Source organism: Columba livia, chromosome 1 (genome assembly GCF_036013475.1).
Source record: "Columba livia isolate bColLiv1 breed racing homer chromosome 1, bColLiv1.pat.W.v2, whole genome shotgun sequence".
NCBI lineage: Eukaryota > Metazoa > Chordata > Aves > Columbiformes > Columbidae > Columba > Columba livia.
Genome location: NC_088602.1, coordinates 164,869,554 through 164,892,985, shown reverse-complemented (window position 1 = coordinate 164,892,985; position 23,432 = coordinate 164,869,554). Strand labels below are relative to the sequence as shown.

Below are 23,432 nucleotides of genomic sequence, written 5' to 3'. Positions count from 1 at the left end.
AGAAAGAAGTGCATGCAAACTAACCCCAAAGAACAGAAGAAGATATCGGAAACACCATTAAACCATTTCCAGACAGATTTTGACCCTACCGTCCCCTTCACAGGAAAATACAGTAAACACAAAGACCTCCAGAGCAAAAACTGATATTGAGATGTTTCACTACATGGTTGTGATCTAACAAACAGGACAGAAATGTGTTCTTCTTTTCAGTTTGTTTTAGTAAACCAGTTATCTTTATGCAATATGCAACAGTATAAACAGTGAGAATGAGATCAGTTCACCTCAGGATAGATTAAAACCTGTTGAGGAGACTACTTTCTGCATATAGATACATTGCAAATAAAGCATCCACAGATGTTCACAAGGCATTTTGAAGTTCTCTTCAAGGCATACAGCAGAAGGAAGCCCTCTCTCAAAGTAGCAAACACTATCAATGATTTCTCTCAGAAGCTGAGGAACCTTTACCTTGCAGTGAGCACTTGGAAAAGTAAGAGAAAATGGCATTTGGTGGTACATTTTTACCTTGAACAACTTTTTTCCCATGGTTCAGAAATTCCCAATTAGTTGTGGAGAGACAGCATTGCACAGCTTGCTCTTTATGGGATCTGTGAAAAAACTAGAAAATAAGGTTCATCTGTTAAAGGAGAAATGGGACACTGTATCTTTTTGCTTTCATATTATGGGACACAGTAGCACAGACTCACTATAAAGACTGTTTAAGTTTCCGATATCTACATATTTTGCAGAAAGAGACAGGCAACAATATAGATGTACCTTAGTTCTCAGTTTATAAAATCTACATGAATTGTTTCCTAGGCATGAGGCAGAAATGCAGGTGTTTGGGAATATTTAACAGAGCTAGAGCCTTGAAAACTGAGTCATTGTAACTTGTAATTTCTGACCTCCTTGGAAGACAAGGTGATGGATCTTGGTTGTAAAGCCCTCAGCATTGTGGATACTGAGAAACATGATGCATATATCCCTGTTCCCACCTAACCTGTTCACGCTATAGAATACTTGTTTGTACAGGTGGAAACATGGCACTTAAAAGTATGCAGACATTAACAAACAATAACACAGCTGCAGTTGTATGGAGACAGCAGAATGGGTAAGTTAGCGTGAACTAAACTCTGTTTAGGGCTGCGTAATATGCAGCCTTCAGTATAGCTATACAATTTACTTACAATACATGTCCCTCCATCTTTCAGATCAAAATGGATAAATTCGTCATGTGAATTTTTTTTATGCATGACTTTATGAAAAGCAAGATCTTTTGGAAATACATGCATTTGAAAGCAGACATAAAAATGAAAGTTTGCTACTAATGTCATGAAAAACAATATTAGAATAACATTATACAAATCAACAGACAAAAAACTTACTTGTGAAATCACAGGAACTGGGCTACAAGTATGTTATGCAGCTGTTCACAAACATAGTCACCTTAAGGCATTTTTCATATTAGATAAGATCAGAGAAGTTCTCTAGAAGGAACAGGCAGTGAATCACGTTAATTTCTGGACATACACTGGAAGCATAAATCCTACATGTCCTCTACTGCTTTATAGAGACCACCATAGTCAGATGGGTCAAGAAAGGAGTTAGAAGTGGTTGATTACAGCTGTCCTATTGCAAGGAACCTGGTGGGGTCCCATCCCTACTCACACCCTTCAGTTTTACTGAAAGGGAGGGAATAAATAGTTAGTTGCTTAGCATAAACCAGTTTTGCAAACTGGAAACAAGAAGGCAAAGTGTCATTAAGAAAGTCTGTCTGAATTGTTATTTGTACAGTTGCAACAAGTATAAAGACAGTACAGACTGTGCAGTTAATACAAAGCAAAATGAAGTTCAGTGGAGAGCCACTAAGATGGAAGGCTGCAAAGAGAACTTCCCTCAGTCTTCTCTATTCCAGGCTATGCCAAGTCACTTCCCTTAGCCTCTCTGAATATACCATGGGCCTCAGCCCCATGATCCATTGCAGTCTACCACTGCCTAAAAGGGCACTGTAGAAAAGGGCCAGATTCAGCAGTGCACAATGAAAGGACAAGAAGGCAAAGGAAAAGTTCCAAAAAGAGAAATTATTCACAATGAGCATGTAACACACTGGCACAAATTGACCACGGAGGCTGTGGGCTTTCCATTCTTGGAGATGTACAGAACATGTATGGGTAGTGCCCTAAGGAGCTGATCTGTCTTTGAAGTTAGTCTTATTTTTAGAAGGAGGTTGAACTAAGTGACCTTCAGATGTTCCTTCAAACTTCTTTACAATTTCTCTGAATCTGTGGTTCTAAGAATGCTAGTAACCAGCCAGGGGAAAATATCAATTGAAATAACCAGCTTAACAGCTGAAGAGTTCTGCATTAAATTCAAGAGGAAAATTTATTGTTTCGGGTTCCAATCGATAATTCAGACTCCCATGATACTCACAAAATCATAACTCAGCTAACATTAGGATATAGATTCCATAGTTAAAAATTGTGGAAACTTTCCTTCAGTGCCCAGATGTCTGCAGCTGCTTTTTGTAAATCTGCTCCCATTCTGACACTTGTGAGCTACTGAGTGCTGACAGTGAAGTCAGAGATCCATCCCATCTAACTCTCCAATGTGGAACAGCACAGTGAAATAATCTATGAGCTACTATCCCAGTGAATAGTGTTCACGGAGGACGTTTTGGTTCTGAACATTTTTGCAGATTAAGAAATTGGATAAAAGACTCTCAGTCTGTAAGAAAATAAATTAATCAGTAGGTTATGTAGCTTTCACACATATATATCTCTTAAATATTTTCTGTGTAGTGTGAAAAGTTCCGCATTAGTTAGCACAGAGAAAGACAAGGAGTGCTAACTCTGTACTTTAGGACACCACCTCAAATGTAGGAATGTCAGATTCAAGTGCTTTTTATACCTTTTATAGTATTTCACCAGTGTAGGTGGGAAAAACTGCCTGAATACTTTCTGAGACCTTGCAAGTGTTTCTTTTTGTTCCCCAAGGGACAGACATGAATGTTGGTGATAGAAAGCACGCTAAGTCTGGCATAACAATGTGAACTGTATCACATTTCTTTGCCAGAAAAAAAAAAAAAAAACAACTAGCTACTTAATAATACAGAATTTGCTGACTTCATCAAACATGCAAAACCTCATACATCTTATATCATTTGAGGAGCTGCTTTCTAGATCCACCTCTGCACATAGCTGCACTTCCTGCAAGGCAAGTAATATGCATTTTCTAAACAGATAGGTGGGTTCCTTGCTGGGATTGATGCACAAGCTCTCAGCAGAGAAAGATACTAGTATATCACTGACCTGGAGAGCCTCCATGTCAGGAGTTCCACGGTAGTATGGAGGTTGCTGTCCCTGTATCTTTCCTACTGCAGGACAGTGAGTTCTTGTCTTGCTTGCTTAGCACAAGGCTTTATAGTTATAGAGGTGACTGAGTTAATGTGTAGGCTTTGTACATGCAAAGAGAATGGGTTCTTAGATTTAACTATATGGCCAGCTACACTGTGAAAAAGAGCATTTTTTATCTTTATCTCTTGTCTACTAGTATGGAGTAAAGTACAGAAGACAGCAATGTTATCTGGTTAACCTGACTAGAGCACACATTCCAAAAACTACAAAGAAACTTTCAAAGATGCTGAATAATATCTGTAAAAATATAGTTATATTGAAGACAAGGCTTTTACTGGAACATTCATAAGACTTAAGACAGAAGTACTGGCAGTCTTTAAAAATTTCGTACTAAGATACGAAATAAACCAAATTATTAGTAAGCTGTCTACAAGATAAACAAGGACAAGTGCTGTCTTTCGAAATTCCTGTTTTCATCAACTTTCCAGTTGTGCATTGTGTGCATCTGCCATCCCTCTTACTCTGCAGATTCTTTTCCAAACTAGATAAACAAATGTTTCCTGAACTTCACATTCAGACTTCATCATTGCAACCATTTTGCTGCTAAAAAAAAACACCAGTAAGACTAATAAGTTCTCCAAATTGTGTGCAGTGTTAGATAGATTTCAAGAAGAGCTTGTGATTTCATGTGTAAAAATGAGATGTTTTTATTCAGGTTTCTAAGCTTGAATAAGAAAAGTCCTCCTCTGCAGTACTTTCGTTCCCACTCTAGATTTGAAAGGATGACAGGGATGCTGTTCCTAAGGAAAACCACAGCCCTGAGATGAAGTGTATCTTATACACAGAATGCAGAAAGCAACTAGGCATTTACCTCTGGGGTTCACCGCAAACACCATGATGAGTGGGGAATCATCTCAGGTAAGAGTAGGCAATGCTGGAGCACAACCCTAACTGTTTAGGGCCTCTGGAGTCCTGCAACATGCTTAGAGAGGGATGGATGAATGAATTCTCCCTAGAGATGGGTTCCAGTGCTGTGTTCAAAGAAAAAGGTGGTGTCAACCCCAAAATGCTGGGTGTTGACGACTTTTATCTATAGCAGAAAGACTTAGTTTCAACATTTTCCACCTGAGAGGATAATTAGTGACTGGAGTATTCATGGTGAGTGAGATTCTAGCTTCAGCTCAGGACTCTACAACAAAACTCGAATGCTTTGAGAAATGCCAACTCTCCAAAATTATGGCCAACACAGTTTAAGAAAAAAAAAAAAAAATCACATATTCTGATGTTTAATTTGAGTACTTCCCAAGGGTATCTGCATTAAAAATTAGACCAAAAAATGTTACAATTAATGGAAAACAAAATAAGGGCTGGGCTTTCATATAGCTTATGCCATTTGGCTTTTCTCTTTAAATGTTAAAAAAACACCTGAATCTTCAATATCTCATCTGGCAGAATCACTATAGCAGAGTTTTATTGTAAGGAGGGTAAAATACTTCTTTCATTAGGTTGTGGGAATACTCTTTTTTGAAACCCTTGTCATTTATTTTAGAAGACAGATCTTTCTATAAGTCTAAGATTCTTGGAATTCATCATCCTATTTTGGAAATCTAAAATGAAGAAGTAGCCAGATATTTTTGGACTTCTTTAACAACAGAAAAAAATCAGACAACAAAAATAACACCTCACAGCTTGTTTTCACTATCTTTATGACAGAATATTTAATCTATGGTGTACTTTTCAAAACTGCAAATTTACAGAATGGGCGTCAGATGACTAATTCATGTTTTACTTGACCATTGGTTGTTTGGAAAAGATTAATCATCTAAATAGCCACATGCAGGCCCAAGAATTCAATGTATATGTGTGATTGATAACTGCACTTTAAATATCTAATTAATATCTAATTTGAAATGCATTTAGCAGATATGATTGTACATCTAGCATTTTAAACATCAGATCCTTGGGCACAACAGATTTGTTTCAGTGTTGAAGCTGCTGGAAGGATGAAAAGAATTTAAGATAAGAGATTCACAGCCACATTTACATAATAGGTAAAATAAATCTAGTTAGCTAAGATAAAGAGCAGATCTTGGCATTGTGTTGTGGAGACATTACGGTGTCACTGTGGTAAAGACATCAGAATAAAGAGAAAAAGGGAACAGCCAGCCAAAAAATTCTTTAATGAAGCATATTCAGGGCAGGACTATGTTTTCCATGAGCCCTTTTCCATAGTTATTCTGTTCTGAAATGTGTTGCTCTGCAAGGATCTCTTTAAGCGCAGTTCTCATTGTGTTTATTTTTACAAGGGAGTGATGGTGTATAGAAAGTAAACAGCTAATATTCTGTCCCTGGACTTTAAGAATAGGACCTCATCTTCCTAAATCCTATGCAAAAAAGGGGTCAGTTGAATTTTACATTTCACAAATTAAGCCACCCTAACTATTTTCCAGGGTTCCTTTAAACAACATCTCCTAATCTAACCTCAAAGCTCCCCTATACTTCAGCTGCCAGCATATGCACAGAAATGACAATTTAAATAGATGCAATTTCTCCCACTAGGAGATCTAGGCAGGCAATTCTAGGCTTCTAGGAGAGGTGAAGCATTCCTGCTCCTAAGTTTGTCATGTTTTTTTGTTTTGTTTTGCACCAGAAATGATGTAGAGTAAAATGCATCCATAGGAGCAGAGTCTGGAACGTCTGTGCTGGCCCCTTTGATCTGTCTGCACTGTCCCTTGGGCTGACCTGAAGGGCTCACTCATCTGCTTTGTTTTAGACTCTTTGGTCTTGCCGACCTTTTGTATCTCATTTAAAAGGAGTAGTATGTATTATTAGTTGGGATATATCACTGACTGGTGATCAGGAATCTCTTTGGAAACAAAAATTTTGTCTTTCCGACTCTGGGTAAAATTCAGAGCTTCCTATTCTCAAGCAGCAATGCAAAAAAAAGAAAATAAAAAAGAGAGAGAGATCACCACTACATGCCAGTCTTCAGAAGTAAAAGATGCAGGCTGAACCCTGAGTAAATGTACACATCTGCTATAAGTAGTCTGCATGGCTGTCTGGACCTACCAGTAGAGTAAATGGTGAACGGCAGTTAAACACGACTTACCCTCCTCTCCAGATTTTGAAGCATGAGCTTTTCTTTAGTCATTATGAAGGGAATTTAAGACCATGTTTCAGTTAAACTGGGTGTTCTTTGGAGCCGGGTACCCTGCATTTTAGTAAAGTAGTACCCAAATTAGGCACACTGGATTGCAGCCGTTGCTAAATGGAGCAATACACAGGGCTAATGAATTGGCTCTGCTTGCAGTACACTCCTGGGTTTGCTGGTGATGAACTATACACATGCTTGATGTTTAACAGACCTTGTTTCATATTAAATCTGAGACATATGGCAGCCATTACTGAAAGAAAGCAATGCATTTTTCACTGTCAGCAACTTCGATGCTGAAACAGAACAACAGAACAACAGCACTCCCAGTTGTCCATGTCTCCTCCCAATGGGTCTTTCAATTTTTTTAGCTTTTCTAGTGTTTCTTAAGTGTGTGAGCTGTTCTAGTCTCAAGCATGTATATCACTCTACTCAAGGAGATGTTACTACCCTCTGTGCTTGTTGGTGCTCCTCACGTTTTTTGTTTGTTCGCTTGTTTGTTTGTTTTTTAAATAAGGAGTCTCTTATTACATTGATTAACAACGTGGATTACCAGGAGACATATGGAGCAAAAATCCTGTAATAGCTTAAGACATCTTCATCAAACTAGAATACTCCCAACAGTACCTTTCAAAAGGTCTCAAATATTCACAGAATGGACATTCACAGTATTTTTACTGTAGTAATTTTTCCACATAATTTTATTGTCATGCAAACAGCTTGCATACTGTTACTTTTTAGGAGATTGTTTATGATCTCAGGAACATTTTGTGTTTCACTGATATTTGCCTTTTCTCAGCTTCACAAGTTTAAAATGACTTCATTAACATAAAATTCTTAGCCCACTTTTACTGAAAATAAGGCCCTGGAAAGTGTCTCAGGTTGGATACTCAAAACAAAAAGCTTCCCAAACCATTAGTCATTTTTTAAAATCTTGGCCATGGTCTTTTATTAGTCTGTAAAACTCTATCACTGCATATTGCACGTTTTAAATAATAAATAGGAATACCAGATGATGGAGGACTGAACAAAACAAATGCATGATGGAGAATATGTGCGCAATCTTGAAGGTTTCATGGGAATTAGGCCTTTCTACAAAGTCTGCTTGGGCACCCAAGCAATCACTTGTTCCTGAAGAGACAAGTCAAAAATTTTTGAGTACACATGAGAATATATATTGCAGTCATCACACTCTTTCTTCCTGATTTTGAGGACATTTCTTGTCATTTTTTTCTGCTCTTTGCATTAGAAGAAGTGAAAATTCCTGTTATGGAGAAAGTCTTAGCAAATGTTTTTGCTGTTGTCTTCTCCTAGTGAAGAACTGCTACTTTGAATGGGATGGCAGCATACATTTGGATAAAGATGAAATACCTGGCCCCTAAATCCACAAAGGGACACTGTGACATGCCTTTCCCTCACTGAACAATAGTTCATACAAACAGTCCTATTCCCACAAGGTAAGCAGAAAGTCTCTCTGCCTGTGACTTCTGTGACTATACATAATGAACATCTATACACAATTAGCAGGTTAAAGGTAAATTCAGACCCCCATGAAGCATAAGATAAACCAATCTTTCTTTTTTGTTAAACGCGCAACACGTGGCAACTTGCATTTAAGTATGTCACAACAGATATCTGCCACCAGGACACACTATTTTAAACCCTTCAGTATAACATTCATGAAGGTCTCAGCTCATTCATTAATGGTGAATGGACCTCTGCATCTCCATGTCCTCTCTACACACTCTGTGAAGATTTTAGCACACATGCAAAACAGTTTTCTGTTGTGCTGCCTGACTTTTACAAGAATCATAGATGCACTTTTTATGGTAAGACCTTATTAAAATATTCACAACTGAATACACAACTACTTTAACCTTCATATAGTGGTGCCTCTGCCTCTCCCTATCTCAGACTCCAGCTGGCAAACCTCCTCAACAGTAGTGCATGGTACCCTGTCTACTGCAAAAGGTCAAAGGAAACATTTTAAGGCCTAAGTGATTAAAGTGACACTCAAAATGAAAAGGTTTATACATTACATCCAATGTTTGTGCTTGTAATTAAGACACCTGCTTAGTTAGAATCATTATTTTTAGGTAGAGATGTAAATTAATTTCATCTAATTCAAACTTTTGAAATATTCAGCTTAGCATGCATGAATAAATCAATTTGATACCCGGCTTATAAGAAAGCCCAAATAATTTCTAAGAGATGTTGAAGGGTCTGGAGTTCTAGCAGAGTGAAACACTTAAGAATTCATTTTAATTTATTTTGAAGAACATATATAAGCCATGCAAAATTTCTGGTAGTAAGGATGTATTTTTTCCTAAACGAAAAACAAGCTTCTACAAAAATATACTTATGCAAAAATATTTATGACATATTTAATATTAACCTTGCTGAAGTCAGTGAAAGTTGCCCATGTACTTAACGGTTCTCCTAAACTTCTCTTGAGGCATTCTTAGTTCAGGAAGCAAAGTATTAAACATTGTGAAGTAAGATGTTAGAGATTTTATTGCTAAATAAATTGGATTAAACTGAAATAAAATAATTATAGAAATAAGTTTTAAAATGAATATAAACTCATAAGAAGGTACAAGGATATATTTTATGTTTTCAGTATTTTAATTAGCTTTTTCCTTAACATAATTTTGCCATTGTTCTGGCTTTGAAGGTGGCTAGTTTTCCTGATACTATGTTGTTACTTTAAGGTTGGACAATAAACAAAAAAAAACAAAACCAAAAAAACAAAATCCCCTAAAACACTTAATGTGAGAAATACGTGTCTATGATGGGACAGCAAACTGGCTAGAAACAGTTTACTTTAGATCAACGATAAGAAAATTAATTAGTGACTTGATAATTAAAACCAGACCTCACTACAGGAGGCACTGAAGAATATAACTTTGTAGAAATATATGTAAATATCTCTCTGAACAAAAAAAAGATATGCTTTAATATTTAAAAAACGGAAATATGTTATTAAAAAATTCTTAGCAAATTCTTTTGCTATCTTTTCCTAATCAAGAATTATGTCTCTAAATAGCATGGCAGCATCTGCATTTGATAAAAATCAAATAAAATATTTCCGTAGAAACAGATGGCACTGTTTTTAATTCTTTGTGGCCAGTTCAGGTATTATGAGAATGAATTATGATGTAAGCGAGCTTTGCGTATAAAGTATCTTCTGACAAAATTTTGAATAAAGGTACATTTTGTGTTACCTGTTTCATCTAGACCAGTTCTTCTCATCTGCTAAAACATAAAACTCAAATGCCTTCAGCTCTGTGGCTGCTTGATATTATAGCCAGGATTTCCTGTCTTTTCCTGCCTAGGTGCTGAGGTGCCTTAGTTATTTCAGGGGTTAAAAGCTGTAGCCACTGATGCGTATATATTAGGCTGTATTCATAGAACACAGCTTGTAGCCTGACTCAAGCTATTACAGTCTAACAACAGTGACCAATAGAAAGAGAAGAAAGTCCAAGAAAGCTGAGGTAAGCCCAAACTCTGAAGCAATGTCAAATTAGAAACAATAGCTAATAAGGTGTGTATGGCAATACATCTGGGAATACTAACATGTACTACAAGTTTTGCGTGCTGTTAATTCTTAGGAGGACAGGAAGGAAACACCGTGTCTAGCAGCCAAAGGCTGTGAATTTACAGTGATTTCTAACTGGCTTCAGATAGCTCCAGGAACTTGACTAACAAGGTAAATTACATTCTATTTCTTTTTAAAAATGTTATTAATGTTATGAATATTTAGACAGTGAGGAGGTCCCATTTCACTGTGTAAATTAGAGATGTTATTCTTTAGAAGTATTTTGTCTTTTTTTTTTTTTTTTTTCTGGAATGCTTCCAGATAGCACTTTCTGAGGTTGAAAGATCTTTAGAATACTGCACTTGTTACTGCTAATAACAATGCTGAAAACTGTTAAATGACTATGCATTATATGCAGCAGCTTAACTGAGTTCTTATCCTTACTGATGCATTAACCCTATGAGAGAATTTACTTTTTATTGAAATACTATGTTTGACCAGAAATTACAGCTATCAGTCTCTTGCCTCTGTGTTGCAAAATCCTTGCTAATCTTCATCAGAAAGCAGGCAAGATAAAAGAGTCTGTGAAGCACTGTTTTTGTGCTAAACAAATACTTCCCTTTGGAGTAAATTATCATTGATTATTTTGTTCATCGTTTAATGGTGGAACAGGCTAAACAAAACAAATAATTAAGTAGGTAAAATAGATACAAGATGCATGAGTGTATATGATGTAATTTGGTTAGGACTTAATTTTTGTGTCATTTAAATCAAGTATTTGTTTTGGCTGTTTGCTTTAGAGAACGAAATTCCTAACTTTGGATATGAAAGTGTGAATGAGGGAGGGGAATGAATTACTCAAATGTGTTCCTTCCAGGCTTTTTAAGAACATGCCCAACAAACAGCTGTTAAAACACTCTTTGATCTTTCACTTTTCTGTGATGAGAAAAGACCCTGGAAAATGTGATCCAGATGCCATTATAATTTAAGAGAGAGGAAAAACAGAAAAGGGAGTATGATTAATTTTAAAAGGAGGAACACTATATGCTACAGCATTTATATCATCATGATATTGATAACTTTACTGAAGATGGTACATCATATAGTTTATAGCTCTGTACAGGAAAACTTAAACAAAATTACGAGAAGGACAGAGTTAATGTCAGAAAAATAATCCATGTTTTCAGATTATTTGAAATGACACTTGGATGAACATCATTTAAACTGGTAGACAATGTGGAATCTAAGTTAAATCAGGAAATACTCTTCAACATAGAGCACTGAATTGTTTATGCATCTTATATCAATGTTCAATTTTTCTTTAACCTGCCATAGGTAATACCACAGAGAGCAGAATTTGGCTGTTTATAAAGGAAATATTATTTTTTGCGTACTACTGCTTTGTTAATCTAGTATGCTGTTAGAGAATTCTGTTGAAAGGCAGCTAATTGTTTTTCTCCCCTTCCAAGGCGAACAATGATTCTAAAAGTCTGTACAAGTCTTTTGCTCTTATTCTTGGTCAACTCTGTGTGGACTCGAACTGTGAGACAAGTTTATGATGAGATGGATCCTGAGCATTGGTCTCATTACTCTTTTGAGTGTCCACAAGAGTGCTTTTGTCCACCCAGTTTCCCCAATGCATTATACTGTGATAACAAAGGACTTAAAGAAATACCTGCAATCCCAGCAAGAATTTGGTACCTCTACCTTCAAAACAATCTAATTGAAACAGTTACAGAGAAGCCTTTTGTGAATGCTACTCATCTCAGATGGATAAATCTGAACAAGAATAAGATCACCAACAGTGGAATTGAGAGTGGTGTGCTGAGCAAGCTCAAAAGGCTGCTTTACTTATTCCTTGAAGACAATGAATTGGAAGAGGTGCCTGCCCCATTACCAGTGAGCTTGGAACAGCTAAGACTGGCTAGAAACAAAATCTCCAGAATCCCAGAAGGAGTCTTCAGTAACCTGGAAAATCTTACTATGTTAGATCTGCACCAGAACAGTTTGTTGGACAGCGCACTTCAAAGTGACACCTTCCAGGGACTCAACAATCTTATGCAACTCAACATAGCAAAAAATTCACTCAAGAAAATGCCTTTAAGCATTCCAGCTAATACACTACAGCTATTTTTGGACAACAACTCGATTGAAGTGATACCAGAAAACTACTTCAGTACAATACCCAAAGTGACTTTCCTTAGGCTGAACTACAATAAATTATCTGATGATGGTATTCCCCCCAATGGTTTTAATGTTTCATCTATTCTAGATCTACAGCTGTCTCACAACCAGCTCACTAAAATTCCACCGATCAATGCTCAACTTGAGCACCTTCACCTTGATCACAACAGAATCAAAAGTAAGTGTGTATTCTCCATGTGGGATCCTACCAAGACGTAATTATTTGAAAATGCCTACTTAACTACCAAAAAAGCCCTTTGAAATAAAGAGACTAATAACGTGCTGTAGGTTACAGGGAGATGAGCAAAAGGACCTCCCACAGACCAGTTTTCAAGTAAGGTCTAAAATACAACAACCAAATATGTGCATGGAAGTAACACCATGTGAAAAATGTTTGAGCAAATCAGAAGTATGAGTGGATTAAGAAAATTTGTGCATTCACATTTCACTATATGCATGCCAGTAACCATTTTGTGTTAAGAAATTTATTTTCCTACAGAAATGCTAGGAACAAATAAGCAAGAAATAACAACTAAACAGTCAGTGCAACAAGTTAGAATATGTGATCCACATTCTGTATGACTGTTAGATTTTCAAAGTTCCATGGCACCTCAGGGACTTCACTAAACAAAGAGAATTGCTGTATACACCTTTCTTTTTAATATCTCTCTGCCCAGCTAAACTACATAGTTGGAGCTTAAGATGAGGCACCCATAAAACAGTAGTTATCTATTTCAAATATGACTGATTAGAATGTGGATATTCAATATCTGAAGCTTGAATATCTTCCTCATCTTTTGTTGACTGTGCACAAAATGTTGATACTTGGGTTTATTCTTCATGAAAAATATTTTCACTGACTTCAGAGAAGCTTTGTCCTACTAAGGTTTATCTCCTGAAATGTCTTCTGGCATTTTCCACTTTGTATAAATGAAACAAAGTTTTGTACCCAAGGAAACAGAAGCCTGTTGTCATGTCATAATTCTGCTTCTAGCACTGTTTCCAGATTCATCCAGGTACAGTGGGGATGTGGTGGTTAGGGACACTGTGTAAAGTATCCACTCAGTCCTACAGACCTTAAATCCTTTGTTTCATGCCAAAATCCAAAACTAAAGTGATGACTTTCTATTTTTCACTGCAGAGAAGGTAACCAAGTCCCTATGTTTGTCTTCCTGTCATGGTGATTGAATCAAATAAATGGTTCCTTATTCCTATTTTGTGTTACTGCAGTTCAGAAATACACAAAAAATAATGTTTTGTCTTCTGTATGAAATAAGGACATATCAATGAAAGATATCTATTAATAATTTAGGTTAAATCACTGTATTTTACAAAACAAGTGTTTGAAACCTTGCAAAGAAAAATCAATTTTGTACAACTGGCACATATTTAAGTGGCCTGCGAGAAGTTTAACAGTTAATTGGAGTTGGGGCTTATGACATATGTTGTTACTGAACATATTTCATTGTCCCCTGATTAGAAAGGGATTTATCATAATTACATCACTGCAGGGCCCCAGGTGCTGACTTTATCATCTGCCACTTTAAGTGGACACTAAATTGAAATCAATGGAATATAACCTGTCCAGTTTAAGAAGTGTTTTGTGTCTAGGTAGTATTTAAAGAGCTGGCAAATTATTTTCCTTTCCTAAATAAATTTTGAAAAGGTTAAAACCGTTAAAATCAGCCTATGTAGTATATGCAAAATCGATTCCCATTTTCCAATGACACATGGGTACCCAGGAGCCTAAATCAAAATAGTTTTCCACAAGCCTTATATTCCTTAATGCTTTTACCGGTTTTCAAAATTCAGTGCTAACAACACTGCTTTTAATTAAAAATAAAAAAGAAAGTTTATATTCTTAGTAGCTACATATATAGTAGTAAAACAATGTTTAACAAGGCAACCTGTCACCTTACATGAAATGCAGGTATTATACAAGGCACATCCTACCACATAGCATAATTTTTGCATAATTGTTGGTGGGATAACTACATAGTCATCATGAGACACTGCTCTAACAGATGATATCTCAAAAGGCCTTTAGGATGGAAAACAAGGAATATAATTCCATTAGGCAGGAGAAAGATGTGGCATTAATTCTGCAGATTGTTTTTGTCATCTTAAACCTGGGAAGTTGATGATCAGTCATTATTAAAAATAATCAACATAAAAGATTTGAAAGAAAAATAAGTGTAAAAGCCTGAATCTGGTTTCTCCACAAAACAGTAGTCCAGAAAGTTTACTTCGTGTGTGCAGTACAAGCCCCTTTTATAATATTACTCCTCAGATAGTCCTGCACAATTGCCAATTGCTCCTTTATTTTCTCTTGGTGGTTCATAGTAACACTGCTGGTGTGGTAAGAGCTCAGACATAAAAATTTCTATGTAAGTACTATTTTCCTAATTTTGTCATACATTATTGTGTAACATCAGTTCTTCATGTAAATCCAAGGCCTTATTTCTCCAGAGACCACTTATGAAGATATAAGGAAATATCCAGAAGCCCAGTGAAGTCAATTATAGCCTCACCTTTGGTCTCAGTGGAACCAGGTTTTCACCTGTAGTTTCTTTCCCAAGGATCTAAATGCACAGAGAAAAAAAACACTTGAAAATCAATATAAACCCCAAACTAATTATGGCTACAACATAAGCATCACACTTGTTCCAAGGCACTTTAAAACACATATTTACATATTTATGTGAGAGATACACAAGCAAGACTCTGGGGAGATGTCAAATGATGGAAAATGCAGTGGTAGGGAAGGAATGAAATTATGATGTAGCAAGTGAGCAAGTGTAAACAGGTGGTACTACAGTGCTACCAAAGGAATGATAAAAAGGAGTGAACAGTAAGTTCCCTAGAGGAACACCAGGAGATTGGGATAGCTCCTCTGAGCTAATACTATTCTGTGTGTAGAGAAAGGGACAAGTCCTTGGGCCAAGTAGCAATGCCATTCTGTCAGAATCCATTATAGGTTATTTGAAAATGAATAGCTGAATTTACAGATCCTGACTTATTGTCAGACCCCTGCACTGTTGCTGCTACTGATTTCTTTGCTGGAAGAGCTCAGAAAGGTAGATTTCCAGGCTCAGCCATGGTAGCTGCAGTTAAATATTCTGTGAAAAGGAAAAAGGGAGTCCAACTATTTGAGTTGGAGTACAGTGAGTTCAGCTAGAGGTCACAAGAATAGAACAGGAGAGAGACTTTTATTTCTCTGATAGTTTGGGTAGGATCTACTTTTTGTGGGAAGAGAACAATAAAAACCGAAACCACTTCATACCACACATCATCAGGAAATAACTTCTTCATAGGTGGCCTGTGGTTAGATAACTGTTGCCTCATTTTAAGGCTGGAGTAATTAACCTAGTGAAAACTAGTGTGGTGGGATAGTTTCAAGGTCAGAGGACACAGAGATTTAGAACAGAGTTGAAGGCATCTTGTCTCCTAAGGATAGTAGTGCTGACCTGAATGGGGAGATATTTTCTGCTACAAAATGTTGATTCACTTGTAAAACTTTCAATAACATTTTTAACACTCTTAAGCTCCCTACTTTGTAGCTTCACACATACAAATAAGTTGGAGCTTTTTTCTTCCAAGAATATCAAATGCTTTCAAATATTAATCAATTTTCACAACATAGGCAAAGATATTTAGATATCATGGGTATGATAAAAGTTTTAGGCCTTGGCCAGCTGCATGTATTTATCTAATTTCCATGACAAAGATAAAGTCTATTTTCAAGATGTTGCAAATATATGAGTAGTTTATCAAAGCAGGATGCTTTTCCTTCTTTTGAAAAACAAACAACCCAAAACCAAGATATTTTTTTTCCATCATAACATTTAACTAATTTGGAGAATTGTAATCAAAAGATGCATGCACATTATCGGTGTTAAATACCAGGGGAGAAAAATTTTGGTAGAAAGCTTTTCGTATTTCTGGCTGCTAAAAAAACTGTGCTCAAAAAATATCTGTTACACACATATCCTCCATTCAACCATTCTTGCAGGTGGTCTGGGGCCAACTAGAAACTCAAGTATTTAGACCAATCACTAAATACCGTAATTTGGTCAAAGGAATTTGACATCTTGATAAACAAACACCACTTGAGTGTTTTCCAGAATAAGGCCATTTTGAGGCTGAAAGAGGGCAGCGTCAGCCTCAGTATTCAACAATGGAAGAGAAAATATGAAAAGCATTTTAGCCAAGTGACAGTGCAGAGGCAGTTTGGGGGAGACAATGTAAAGAACCCAATCTATTAAACTCCCATGAAAACAGGTAATGATTTAAGCCACATTTTCAAATGTTATCTGAACTGAAACAACTTATGTGTGATTTATAAAGCATTTTAAGGACTTGTTGGCTTTCAGATTAGGAAGAAATATATCTCACTTCATGAATAATATTCTTGCAATTAAAACCAAATGTATTGAAGAATGTGAGAAAAGAGGAAAGTACAGATGTCGAAAGTTACAGACACTATACAAAAAGTGACTCTGATTCAATACTGTTATCACTTTGAATGCAAGGACTTCATTGGGGAATATTATCAGCTAAAATTAATGTACTGTCATTGCAGTGAGATGTTCTAAATGCCTCAGCATTAACCTTGTTCTGCTCTCTCTGAGGGCAGAGAGCTCATTTCTCAATGAATAGTTACCCAGTAGTTGTCTAAATTGGTTTCCTCTCTGTCCAAGGTAAAATTATGCATCTAGTGACCTTTATTCATAATTGAAGCATATTAAATATGTGATTCACTGATCTAGACTACATTACGTTAAGATGATTTTTTGCTTGATCAAAAAAGCAGTTAATTGTTAATTTGGCATTTTCCAAGTCTGAGAAGACCAAGTGTGTCCCATACTAATTTCAGTGGAACCCCATCATATTTGTTTTCTAAATGAATTTTATCTTCATGAAACTTTTCCATGGAAATTACGTAACATGTTGATCCACATTTTCAGGTGTCAACGGTACTCAAATATGCCCAGTATCAATTGCTTTAGCAGAAGACTATGGTTTGTATGGCAACACCCCTCGCCTCCGATATCTTCGTCTGGATGGAAATGAAATTCAACCCCCAATCCCATTGGACATCATGACGTGTTTCCGACTACTTCAAGCTGTTGTAATATAAAGATATTGCAGTGTCTTGTATCCCTCTTGTGCTATGAAAGTACTAAAATACAAGTTTTGCTGGAATGAAACTTGTTCTAGCTCATAAATCAAGAAGTAACAGCTTTATCTGGACTTTATTTTTTTCTGTGCTTGCATCTTTTCTACAGCTGAGAAGGTGGTTATTCTTTCAGAAGAGATTTCAGATGGACATGAAACATGTGCTTAACACTTTACCTAAGAATTCCTAGTGCAAATATACTGCACATCGTCTCCATAAGATCTCAAATATTCCAAACTAAATTCTGTCTACTCCACTCACTTTGTGAAATACTGTATTGTCTATCCTGTTAACATCATTGCTACAAACAAATTATATTTCCTTTTTTGTTAGATTTTTACTAACACAATGAATTTGGTTGCACCTGGCTAAATATATATATGCTAGAAAAATTATGTGTTGGATGACTATTAGCTATCAGAAATGCCACTGTCTTTTTTTAAGTTAGTGACTAATAGTGAGCAACCACTTAAGAGGAAAATAACTCATAAATTGATGTTGTCCTTTGAAGACTGATACTTTTAAGGCACAAAGTGTATGAGGCTCTGAGTCCAAGACACTATAACGAATGTATGTTGGTGTATGGATTCATTCAGTGTATGATTTCAAAATGGGAATATTGGTACAACTCAAATCCAGCAACAAGGGAACGAGATGAATTCTTGGTCTATCAGAGTACCAATTTTCTTCTGTTTCATTCTTCAGTATTTCATTTCTACTTTTGACACCTTTTCTTTTGTAGCTTTGGGATAGTCATTGAATACTTGGTTTATTTTAGTTTCCATAGAGATATTAATAAAACCAAAACCAGTAATTATTATATATTTCACAGACTAGGTACTTCACAAAAAATTTGAATGGCTAGTTAATATAATGGAGATAAAGAGAAAACTACGAAATCAAGAGATACATCATTTCCCAAGGATTTACTGAACTAGCCAAATATTTGCATAGGAATTGCATCAGTTTAAGCACATTCAGTCACCTCAGAGCAGTATTTAGCTGTCTGCTGTCTCATATAAATGCACATAATAACACTGGATTTTAGAGAAATCCAGGTATTTAGAATACAGCGCATTCACAATTCACTAACAAAGGAGATATCAGTGGGCACCATAGGCATCTTTTTATGAAATCTGTTTGTTTGTTTTGTTTTTATAAGATAATATTGGGATTTCAATAGACAACTTGAATATTAGAGTCAACTATTCACTTGTATTTGTAGATAGAAGCAATTAGTTGTTGTTTGATAGTTTGTGTCTGTTTCTATCATTTTAAGACTGGCCTCAGTAACAAGCATTTAAAGACTATGCATGCAGTATAATTTTTTCCTTGAAGATGAATAATTTTCTGAAAAGTAGAGTTTTGAAAGGGCTGATAACTGTACTTTCTAACATTCAATCCCTTTTTATCTGAAAATCATGTTTTATTCTGCTCCAGTGCACCTCTGGAAATAACTCAGCATAGAAACTCAGTATAGAAATAACCTATTCAGAAATCCTTTCACAAAAATCATTTATTTTTGCAGTTCTTTTTATGTGATTGCTGAAAAACTCCTGCCCTTCTAGTAAAATATTTTCTGTAACTCTCTGTTCACCTTTTATGAAAAAATACAGATTCAAAAAAATCTCTACAACATGTATGCATGTTTACCTATGTTCTTTACTCGATAATAGCGTAGTAATTTATTTTTTTGAAAAAAAAGTATGTGACAATACTACTAATTAAATTATAATAACAATTATGTGCTTGGACTTGGAAATTAATTCTAATTTAAACAAAGAACAAATATACATACTCCATGCATTTTGCATATTATTAAGATTATCTGCAGTTCTAGTTGATTGTCCAGCTAAGTGTCTTGAAGGTCTAGCCAAAAAATTATGACCCTTTTAGACACTAAGACTAACCCTTCCCTAAAGAGATTTCAACCTTATATATGAGAAGGGATGGTACATAAAATCATATAGGGACACTGGAGCATAAAGGTGCTCAGTTTTCTTGATTGGGGCATTATGTGATGAAATCATGAGAACATAATCTGTTGAAATCACTTTTAGCAGTTATTTTCCACCAGCTGGCATGATATTAACGGATTTTTTCCAATCCACTCTAGGGTGGAAAACCTTATAAATCAGTTCTTCAAATGTCAGTACTATCTTATGGAACAATCTCTGGGTGCATGCAGATTGATGCTCAAGACTTCTGCCAGTCAAATCCCAGTTAATCTAAATTAAGATGAAAATTCATTATACATCCTTGAACAAACTTTTATTGGGCTGAAGAATTGCAGCCAAGTGCTCTGTGTTCTACACCTTTGATGCAACCCACTGACTCCACATCTGGTAACAGTTTAATAAAGGGAAAATCCTAAATATCCTCATTCAGGCTAATTTGTCCCATCTCGATTCCCTCTCAGAATCAGCAGTGTGAAGTAGAATGAAAAACAGTTATGTTCCTGCAGTGACCTTCCCAAGATAAATCAACGCTTGTTGATTGCAACTCTCTATTTGCAACAGTCTTAATGTTCTTAAACAGTGTGGGAAATCTGGTGAAATTTCCCCTCAGATTACAATAGCTGCCTAAATTGCATTATTGTCTGAAACTAAACAATGTGGGCTTTCAGCCACACCTCATTCCATCCCTTCATTATGCCAGAAGACTATAAATGAAAATGTTAAACAGAATGTCCTTTTCCCTATGAAAAGGGTCCCTAAAACAACATAAAATGCATCACTGTACTTGAATATCTGATGTTAATTCTTCCTAATCCAAGATTGGTCTGAGTCCCCACTGGTATTTCATGGTTAAGAAAAAATTGCAGTCTCTTGCGCTGCAAGGAGGGAGGAACAGAACTCTCAACTGTCCTGTCTGAACCCACAGCTGCCTTCATAAAGCCGACATTTGTTATACTTAGTTGTCAGAGCACATCACAAACAGTTTTGAATGGAATATCATGTCCAGGAACAACGATATTACAAGTATGAGAAGTTGAGAAGGTCACTTTAAGCACACTGCAGTTGTGGTCAGTCACTAACCAAGCCATAAACACCTTGTGCTTTGCCAGAAATACATATTGTGTATGAGTTAATTTTTAAATTGTGGTCATTAACACAGATGTGTTATCAGCTCAGCCCAGCATACAGAAAGTTGCTCTGTAAGGGAAAGCATTAAAGCAAAGTGAGAGGCCCAAGAACTGAGAAATATGTTTCTGACACATCTGCCAGCTTGATTGGAGGCTGGATGATGAATATATCAAAAGATTATATGTGGTTTAATAACCCAGCTGGGTCTGCAGGAAGAAAAGTCCTTTATAGATGCTGCCAGCATAGTTAAAAATTCAGCCATATGCCTGAATGTCCCCACTCCATACTCTTCTCTGGCACTTTCAATTTCTTTCTCAATATTTCTAACAGTTTGCTACCACTTTCTTCTTCAACATTTTTAATGAAAAACACCACCACAACAATCATCTGCAGAGATGCCAGTGATCACAGCAGTTTGTATGACACTTGGAGGAAGAAACACAAACACTAAGAGGCAAAAATTTGGAAGATAACTAGGAAGCCAATTTGTAAGTTTGTAATTACTAATTTGGACTCGTATCTGAAGGAATTTTCATTCACCCTTGCTGCACTCAAATGGTTTTCAATATTTGCCACAAATACTTGCTGTCATTTTTCCAGTCTAGAAAAACTATTTGCTGATATTATATGGCAGCTAGTTTCTTTATCTGACTGGAATCAGGCTGCTGTAACACCTAAATTCTTGTGTTGGTTGTTGATCAGCTTATATCCTACTTCTGCCATGTGTGACAGAGAATATGTAGCAATGTTGAAGTCAGCAAGTAAACATCCTCTTCCTGACTGAAAGTCTCATCCATAACTGCATTTTTTGTTTCCAAAAATTGCTTACACATTAAAAAAAAAAAAAAAAAAGTAGCTCTATAAGGCACCACACCGTGTAATGATACTCAGTAATACTAGTCACCTCAGGTCAAGTGTATGAAGCAATATGCATCATCTGCCCTACCCGATTTACCTTCTTCTCCATTAGAAGAGGTAATAATGCTTCTGAGTCCTGCACTTGCTCTGTCTGTGCTAACTCAAGTAAACCTACACTGTAATGAATTTGAAACCTTTCCCTATACAGTTGCTTCTTACATCCACTATATTGTTGCCAACAGCCTGGGTATTCTCACTGTTTGTCTCCTGTAGCATATGTGTTTGACCAACCTCTCAGCTTGGTTGGCTGCTTTCTTTCCTTCAGTGTTTTTTAGCTTAAGCATGTTTATGAATGCTGCTCTAATGGCTGCTCTGATTTCACCTGTTTCCTGGCAGATCAGCTGCATCTGGGTTCCTCTAGGGGAAGCACCATCCTGACTGTCACACATGTACCACAGCAGAACAGACTTCACACCTCCTCCTACACATGTGCGTGGACCCAGGGTGATGACATCGTGTAGACAGGGTATATCTAGAAATCTCTTTTCCAAGGCCTCCCCTCCCCACCCCAAATCTTTTTTTTGGTAGGAAAATTCATGGAGGAACTGGAATCACATCTTCCACAAACAAAAGCTCTTCCTATTTAGGGGCTGAGGCAATGAAAGTTACATGCAGAATCAGCAAACCTCAGTGAAGCTACGCTTTTTTGATAAATCTTTTATTAATTAAAATGTTCTATCACAGTTTTTATGAATTATTAGTAAGTTCAGGAAAAAATTGTTTCAACCACTGTGAAGAAAAAAAAGCAAACCAGTGCCCATCTTTCTTATTTAGCAATCCTGTTGCTAAGACAGAATAATATGCCCTTCGCCAGGTAATGAAACACGGGATTTTGTCTGAAATCATACCCCTACTACTAGGAAGCTTATTTCAAGGAGGGTAATCTCCTTATGATGCTTTGCTTTGTTTCAGGACTTGAAATAATCATCATATCTCTATACTGGCAGTGAGGATAGCCTTCATGGTATTATAGGATCTAGGCTCAAATCCTTGTCTGAATCAGAAGCAGAGTGAATTGCAGTGTAGATTTTTTCCTCTGAGAAGGCTGTTTTGAACACCAGATTGGAGGTTTGCTCCGTTTTGTGAATCCTGCAATTTGTTTATTTTAATGACCGGAACTTCTTCAAAAGAAAAATATTGATAGTAACCCTTCTCACCATTGCTTAACACCAGAATAGGCAAGAGTTAGACCTAAAATGTCTTCTCTGAAAAAGCTGCCAGCCACAGGGCTCCCAAATTCCCTGTCTCTGAATTACTGGCCAAACGGTGAAGTGAAAGCTGTTTGTGAAGATTTTCTTTGAAGGTCACGGTGCTTTGGTTCTTTTAAAAAGCTAGTCATTTATGTGTTTGTTTTGGTTCAGTGTAAGTTCTTGAACATTCAATTTTAAGTATAACATACAAACACGGTTTGAGGCTTATTTTCCATTTCAATAAGGAAAGAAGATGATTATACTTAATCAAATAGACATAAATATTTTTATATTGGTCTGACCATCACACAAACAAACAGAAAAGACGATTTTCTTTTCTCTAGCTAAGATTTCCACACTTTCCTTTTTCCCTCTGTTGTTGTTTTTTTGTTTTTTTTTTTTTTGTTTTTTTTTATGTTTGCATTCCATCAGGCATCACATAGCAGGCTTATCAGGTATCAAAGAACACTGAGAATTATTTCAGCTGCCATATTATGCATGCTTCTTTTTCTTCTCAAAGCATTAATAAGACTTGTGCCTGTATTTTCCTACTTTTGTGAGCTCTGTGAACAGGCTCCCTTTTTGTGCTGTTTCAACCGCAATTGACATTAATGTTTGTGCAAGATGCCTGTGTAGGAAATAAAATGCTCCCAGGGATTTAAGGCTTTCTGTGGTGCCTGTTTTCCTCATTTTTAAACATCGACTGCCTACATCCTGAAGCTCTCGTGGGGCTTATTCTTGGTGGTTTAATACTACTCTGATACTGCGATTTTTCCCAAACTTGATACTATGAAAGATGGAGCAGGATAAGTCCCTCTGCTTTTGTGCTGCTTCTA

The 23,432-nt window shown here is 36.4% G+C and overlaps 1 protein-coding gene and 1 long non-coding RNA gene across 7 annotated transcripts in view; one reads left to right on the top strand and one right to left on the bottom strand.

Annotated features, from left to right (window-relative positions):
• Positions 1 to 23,432, bottom strand: part of LOC110363182 (uncharacterized) — a 137,181-nt gene that overhangs the window by 8,372 nt on the left and 105,377 nt on the right. For 2 of the 4 annotated variants that reach the window (XR_010468282.1, XR_010468284.1), the window contains exons 2-3: positions 14,755 to 14,805; positions 523 to 616 (exon numbers count right to left, since the gene is read on the bottom strand). This is a non-coding gene — a long non-coding RNA (uncharacterized LOC110363182). Of the gene's footprint in view, positions 1 to 522; positions 617 to 14,754; positions 14,806 to 21,434; positions 21,628 to 23,432 lie in introns of those variants that run through there. The other 2 variants (XR_002421096.2, XR_010468283.1) reach the window with 2 other exon arrangements.
• KERA (keratocan) lies at positions 9,711 to 19,146 on the top strand. Of its 3 annotated transcripts, XM_021295602.2 has the most exons (4): positions 9,711 to 9,995; positions 10,113 to 10,210; positions 11,509 to 12,401; positions 17,191 to 19,146. In XM_021295602.2, exons 3-4 carry the CDS (start codon positions 11,516 to 11,518, stop codon positions 17,361 to 17,363), a joined length of 1,059 nt encoding a protein of 352 aa, XP_021151277.2. In that variant the 5' UTR covers positions 9,711 to 9,995; positions 10,113 to 10,210; positions 11,509 to 11,515; the 3' UTR covers positions 17,364 to 19,146. The 3 variants fall into 3 exon arrangements, with proteins under 3 accessions (XP_021151277.2, XP_021151278.2, XP_064898568.1); XM_021295603.2 differs by lacking the exon at positions 10,113 to 10,210 and having other exon boundaries at positions 9,726 to 9,995; XM_065042496.1 differs by lacking the exon at positions 9,711 to 9,995 and having other exon boundaries at positions 10,008 to 10,210.